This window comes from Macrobrachium rosenbergii, chromosome 3 (assembly GCF_040412425.1).
Source record: "Macrobrachium rosenbergii isolate ZJJX-2024 chromosome 3, ASM4041242v1, whole genome shotgun sequence".
Lineage (NCBI taxonomy): Eukaryota > Metazoa > Arthropoda > Malacostraca > Decapoda > Palaemonidae > Macrobrachium > Macrobrachium rosenbergii.
Window position 1 is genome coordinate 43,331,477 of NC_089743.1, and position 7,500 is coordinate 43,338,976.

Sequence of the window (7,500 nt, forward strand, 5' to 3'; positions counted from 1 at the left end):
CTGAAATTCTCAAGTTAATCTATAACATATTCCTCTTCTATTATCAATATAACCATTTTGTTTATATTGAGCTGCGTGTGTCCATGGTATTATAATTCCTTATGCACTCCTTATTCCAGCCTTATGTCAAAACTGCTCCCTTTCGTATTCCTAAAAACGATATAAACTTCGAAATTTCCATCGTGCGCTAATCATTATCCTGCATCTTTCATAATGTGATACCTGTTCTTAGATCATTTATCTTCATCAATTTTTCTTATACTTTACGAAAGCAATTATTATCATTATCCAGAAGATGAAACCTATTCATATGGAACAAGCCCACAGGGGCCATTGACTTGAAATTTAAGCTTCCAAAGAATATGGTGTTCATTAAAAAGAAGTAAGAGGAGGTAAAGGGAAATACAGAAAGAAGAGATCCCACTTATTAAAAAGGAAAAACAATCAATAAATTAACAAATAGATAAAAATGTATTAAAATGCAAGGAGAATAGCATTAGGGTAGTATTGCATTGCACCTTCGCTCTAAATTCTGAAGTTCCAATTGCACGACATCCTCTGGGAGTCTGTTCCGCAGTCCAGCGGTGTGAGGACTGAGAAGTTCGGCAGCTCCAGGTCCCAATGAAGTCCATGGATACTGGCTCAAAAACTTCAAGGCCCTACATCCACTAATAGGAGAACAACTCCAGCATTGCATCACAAACCACCATGCGCCCAAATGGATGACCACAGGAGAGCATCCCTAGCACAGAAAGACAAGAACAAGGGAAATATAGCGAGTAACTACAGGCTTATTATTTGCCTACCAATAATGTGGAAGTTACCAACAGGTATCATCAGTGAAAGGCTATACAACTACCTGGAGGATACAAACACCATCCCCCACCAACAGAAAGGCTGCAGAAGGAAGTGTAGGGGCACAAAAGACCAGCTCCCGATAGGCAAAATGGTAATGAAGAATAGTGAGAGAAAGAGAACCAACCTAAGCATGACATGGGTTGACTACCAGAGATCCTTCGACATGATACCGCACACGTGCCTAACAGAATGTCTGAAAATTTATGGTGCAGAGAAAAACACCATCAGCTTCGTTAAAAATATAATGCGCAACTGGAATACAGTACTTACAAGCTCTGGGATAAGACTAGAGAGGTTAACATCAGGAGAGGGATCTTCCAAGGCGACTCACTGTCCCCGCTACTCTTCATAGTAGCCATGATTCTCATGACAAAAATTCTGCAGAAGATGGATGCTTGGTACCAACTCAAGAAAGGAGGAAACAGAATTAACCATCTGATGTTCATGGACGACATAAAGATGTAAGGTAAGAGCATCAAGAAAATAGATACCCAAATCAGGATGGAGTTTGGAATAGAAAAATGCGCCTTGGTCAACATACAAAAAGGCAAAGTAACAAGGACTGAAGGGATAAAGCTACCAGATGGGAATAGCATCAAACACATAGATGAGACAGGATACAAATACCTGGGAATAATAAAAGGAAAGGATATAAAACACCAAGAGATGAAGGACACGATCAGGAAAGAATATATGCACAGACTTTAGGCGATACTCAAGTCAAAACTCAACGCCGGAGACATGACGAAAGCCATAAACGCATGGACAGTACCAGTAATAAGACACAGCGCAGGAGTAGTGGAGTGGACGAAGGCTGAACTCCGCAGTATAGACCAAAAAACTAGGAAACACATGACAATACACAAAGCACTGCACCCAAGAACAAATACAGACAGACTGTACATAACACGAAAGGAAGAGGGGAGAGGGCTACTAAGCGTACATAACACGAAAGGAAGGAGGGGAGAGGGCTACTAAGCATAGAGGACTGCGTCAACATTGAGAACAGAGCACTGGGGCAGTATCTGAAAACCAGTGAAAACGAGTGGCTAAGGAGTGCATGGGAAGATGGACTGATAAAAGTAGATGAAGACCCAGTAATATACAGAGACAGGAGAATGAAAAACAGAACAGAGGAATAGCACAACAAACCAATGCACGGACATTACATGAGACAGACTAAAGAACTGGCCAGCGATGAAACACGGCAATGGCTACAGAGGGGAGACCCAAAGAAGGAAACAGAAGGAATGCTAACAGCGGCACAAGATCAGGTCCTAAGAACCAGATATGTTCAAAGAACAATAGGTGCTTGCATAGAACCAGTACAAAGAGAGTCATGATTAAGTAGCAAAAGCCCTCCGCTGCAGCCTGTGCAAGTAATAAGTGGTACGAACACCAACCTGAGGGAATGATAGAAAACGATCAGGCAAAGATCCTATTGGACTATGATATCAGAACAGATAGGGTGATACGTGCCAATAGATCAGACGTGACGTTGATTGACAAAATCAAGAAGAAAGTATCACTCATTGATGTTGCAATACTATGGGACACCATAGTAGATGAGAAAGAAAGAGAAAAAATTTATAAGTATCAAGGCCTGAAGATCGAAATGAGAAGGATATGGGATACGCCAGTGGAAATTGTACCCATAATCATAGGAACACTAGGCACGATTCCAAGATCCCTGAAAATGAATCTGGAAAAACTAGATGCCGAAGTAGCTCCAGGACTCATGCAGAAGAGTGTGCTACTAGAAACAGCGCACATAGTGAGAAAAGTGATGAACTGTTAAGGAGGCAGGATGCAACCCGGAACCCCACACTATAAAAACCACCCAGTCGAATAGGATGACAGTGACAGACCCCCTCGCTCCCCCCCCCCACAAAAATAATAATAATGTAACTCAGTTTTACAGGTTTTCTCTATCACCTCTTCTTCAAAAATTCTCAGCTTTTTGTGTCAAATTTTGCTCGTGCTTTCCAATAATTCCTTCCCTGAAACGGAAACCAGTTAGACACTCATGAATTTAATTATTTATTTATGTATTTATTCTCTTAAATCCTGCACCATAGCCATTAATAATAAACGTTCTTTTCCAAAATAATACAGATTCATATGTCATTTCCTGATGTTCGTATTATCATATAATATTCCTATTTATTTACTCTTTAACTTGCGTAAATTATATATCAGGAATGAAATGATATATGAAGCGGTTATACTACTTTTCAATTCGATATGTGCCATAGTTATTCAATCTATATTCAAGTCACTTGGGGGAAACTTTCTTCAGATTTTTTTCTAGGTGCTGGATACAACGTTTTCGTAGCTGTACCTTCGTAGTGCGCAGGTAAATAATTGTTACGTGAAGTTCTAAAACATTTCATTCATTCACCAGGAACTGATGTACAGGAACTCGCGAAAGACAAGTGACGGAACAAAAGGGTTTTATCTAAATTCCATTGAAATTTATACCGGAGGCTTCCGGCAGCTTCCGTGTATCAGAGGAAGGGACGCTTCTTAAGCCATCTCCAAGAGGGCTTATGGTAATTCGGGGCTTAAAGATACCTCCTTTGAATAGAATGGAAAACTAAAGCGTTCTCTCTCTCTCTCTCTCTCTCTCTCTCTCTCTCTCTCTCTCTCTCTCTCTCTTTCGACACATCCTCGGGGGGTAACAGGACGAAAAAGGCTTTCCCAAATAGGATCTACTTCATTTGCAAAGGTTTTTTAAAGCTTTCCTTGGTGCTTCGGATAATTCAATGCAGTTGGTGGTGGTGATTATGACATCCTTGTCGGTGGCCCAGTTGTGCTTTGCCCAAAAAATGCCCTCAAGGGAAATGTTGATGATGGTAGAAGAAAATCCACAATTACAATTATGTGCATATATTCTCTCTGTTAAAGGAGGCTTTCGCTGACTTAATCAGTTAGCCTTTACAGCCTCAATGCCTGTAGTTTTAATGCTGAGAATTTTTTATGCATAATTCTTATACAAAATTAAGTGAAAATGGACTGTTTATCAGTATATGTTTGACATTAAAGACTCAAGCATAATTGTCTAACAGGGATATGATGAACTGTTGAATCTTCTTATTTTTCTTTTCTTCTTCTTTTAACGTGCTTTTTTTCCCCCATTTTTGTATGGGGTAAGCACGATGCCTTCTTTTTGAAGGACTTTTTGATTTGGCTTTGGGGTAGACCGTAGTCTCGATCGGCTGCCCTGCCTGACATCGCTTAGAACCCGGTAGCGTATGGTTCATGTATCATACCAGACCCAACGCCCTTTCTCCCAGCAGTGAGAAGTTGTTGCGCGGGTAGGTCGAGAGTTCGAGACGTGTGAGATGTTTGTTATGTTTTCAGAAGATGTTGGAGTGGCTTAGTTTTGTGTGTGTATTTAGTCTGTAACACCCATTTGCTTTTTAAGCAAACCTATCCGTTGATTACATGTTTGTGTGTGTATTTAGTCTGTAACACCCATTTGCTTTTTAAGCAAACCTATTCGTTGATTACATACATAATCCCAGGGTGTCTACAAGGATAGCAAAGTGTCCGCCTCTCTGATCAGTCGGCTGCGGATTTGAACCCGCGCCGCAGACCTCTACGGAGTCCAAAGCTGCTGCTGTAACCGACTGTGCCATCGAGGCTCGATATGATGAACTGTTGAATATGGTTTATTAAACACATTTTATATTTATGAGTTACACATTTCATATTTATGAGTTGACATTCACGTAAGGAAGATTTTCTTAACCTTTTTAATTACTTACACAAATATACAAATTTACGAAACTGAATGCATCAGTTCACTACTTCAAAGTGTCTGTTAGGTTTTGAAGTGCTCAGGCATGGCCTGTGATTGCTTTCAGTGTTCAGAGTCAAAATCATTGTAAGCTTCATTGAAAGTATGATACGCGTTTAGTCTCTGTTGACCTTGAAACATTTAGGAAATTAAATAATTAATTTATATAAAATTTTAGTAACCTAAGTATCTAAATAACCCACTGAATATTAGCATACGAGAACACTTCGTCCCTTTCTTGGAAAAATGTCGAAAATGCACTTTTTAAATTTTTATAGTTATTGCATCGAAGCTGATTTTATTATTGACTTCCTGTTTCAGCGAAGTATCAAGTGTGTCTCACTCACCGTACACCCTGGATGGTGAGAGACACACTTCATGCTTTGCTGAAACAAGAAGTTAGTGATGATACCACTGTCGTTGCGGATAGTTAAAAAAATTTGGATCTCTCCTAGATAGTGACCCAAAGGGTTTTCAGGGGTCGTTATCTAGGACTAATATTTTTCTTTGGGGGTCATTATCTTTAAGAAATTTACAGTCTTTTGTTTAAGATTTTGCGGTAATCCCCAACGGGCTTGTACTAACCTCGCCGCACAGGTGGATACATACCGGGTTAAAACCCTTGGGGGTCACTATCTAGGAGCGATCCAAAAATTTGATAAAATGCATATTCGACACTTTGCCCAAAAACGGGACGACTGGATCACGGAGCGTTCAATAACAGGATATTTCTCAAGGATGCAATTGTGAAAAATGCATAAAGTGCTTTAAAACGGATAAAATCATTCACGAAACCCTAAGCTCTGACCATTGCAATCGCAATGCCAGTATACGAAATAATCAATCATTCACAGCTGGGATGGATTTTATCTAAAGCAATATGCTCCCCATTTTCTTTCTAAACTGAGAAAGAACGCAGGAGGTTGTATGATACAATTTTGCCTTTTAAATTCTATGTATCCTTTAATATTAATCAAGTGGAACTGAAGACCTCATTAAAATTACAAAGGTAAAGTATTTTCACCTGTAGCGTGTAAGAATGGAAGGTCGAATGTCATTTTAATAATTTTACTAACTTCAGAGTCCTAAATACGCAGTTCCTTAATGCAAGCAAAATCCATAGAGGATACAACACTTATTCCCTATTTAGGGAAATTAGCAAATGGATTTTCGATAATTACAAGGAAAATGAGTGTTTCAGATCAATATGATAATTACAACGGCAACTCCCTCTCTACGTAAAAAAAAAAAAATAAAAAGAAGATCGGGTTCAGAATATGATTACGTAAGAGAGAAGGAAGCTCCCTACCTCAGTATTACATAAATGATGATATCATTGCTAGTGAGAAGTTTTGTAAATATTCACCTTTTAAGAAAAAGGCGAGTTAGCATTAGCACTCCGTTATGAAGACACAAGGACCTGCGGTTTCAGGCACTGTGCAAAGGTTGCAGTGCCGTTTTGGGGAAAAGGTGTAAATGTTATATTAGCTTGAAGTTATTAGTAACCTCCTTGTTTTTCACCTTGAAGAGAGAGAGAGAGAGAGAGAGAGAGAGAGAGAGAGAGAGAGAGAGAGAGAATATTTGGAGACAAATGGAGAAAGCACGGGTAAGGAACGAGACTGGACATTAAGAAAGAACATTAGTATGCAGGAGAGGAAAACAAAGAGAGAGAGAGAGAGAGAGAGAGAGAGAGAGAGAGAGAGAGAGAGAGAGAGAGAGAGAGAGAGAGAGAGAGAGTAGAAAGAATGTGTCTGAACTTCAGGAAAGATTAGAAGCATGCAGACTGAGGGAAAACAAGAGAGAGAGAGAGAGAGAGAGAGAGAGAGAGAGAGAGAGAGAGAGAGAGAGAGAATGTAAGGAATGAGCCTGAGCATCAAGAAAGATTAGAAGCATGCGGAGTGAGGTAAAGCAGAGAGAGAGAGAGAGAGAGAGAGAGAGAGAGAGAGAGAGAGAGAGAGAGAGAGAGAGAGATAAGACCACCCACCTGGATGTTATACAAAACAAAAAAAAAAAGCAAGTATTCACACCTGGCCGTCAAATCGGGCAACAGAATACTGGCGAGTGCGTAGAGGGAGGCAAACACGCAACAGAAGGGGTCTATCCTCTTAATTAAATAGAGAGCCCCCGACGTGTAAAGCCTCCATGCTGGGGAATGTTTATAAAGCCAGCCGCTAAAGGCCTTCGGCAAACACATTCTCCCACCTGGTTAAAGGAAAGACGGAGCAAAGTTAATTACTGGGAGTGTTTTCTTACCAACATGACCTTTTAAACCCCGTTCTTTAGGTTTACTTTTCTCATTTTGTTTTTGTTTGTTCTTTTGAGACAATAAGTTCTTGGTAACGACTACGTGTTGTTTCTTTTGTTACGCACATACACGTGTATACACACACACACACACACACACACACACACACACACATACATATATATATATATATATATATATATATATATATATATATATATATATAAATATATATATGTATATATATATATATATATATGTATGTATGTATGTATGTATAAGTATATATATGTATATAAACACAGATATATATAATGTATATATAATATATTATATGTATATATATATATAATGTATATATATATATATATATATATATATATATATATATATATATATATATATATATATATATATATATATATACAAATATATATATATATACGTATATATCTATACACACACACACACACATATATATATATTTCAGAAAATATGGCCGCTGTAATGTTAAAAGGTAGAGTGTGATGAAAGAATTTTTGGTTGCGAGATGGTACTCTTGAAGCCGTCAGTTGCAAAATCTTTGTATTCAGCA

The 7,500-nt window shown here is 38.6% G+C and overlaps 2 protein-coding genes across 2 annotated transcripts in view; one reads left to right on the top strand and one right to left on the bottom strand.

The window, feature by feature from the left end:
• Window positions 1-7,500, bottom strand: part of LOC136854726 (calcitonin gene-related peptide type 1 receptor-like) — a 1,171,018-nt gene that overhangs the window by 889,688 nt on the left and 273,830 nt on the right. The gene's annotated exons all lie outside the window — the stretch shown is intronic.
• Window positions 719-1,210, top strand: LOC136851011 (uncharacterized). Its single transcript, XM_067124985.1, has one exon. It carries the CDS (start codon window positions 719-721, stop codon window positions 1,208-1,210), a length of 492 nt encoding a protein of 163 aa, XP_066981086.1.

Coding starts and splice junctions, on each gene's coding strand:
- LOC136851011 (XM_067124985.1), top strand. CDS start 719: ATGGATGACCACAGGAGAGCATCCCTAGCACAGAAAGACAAGAACAAG.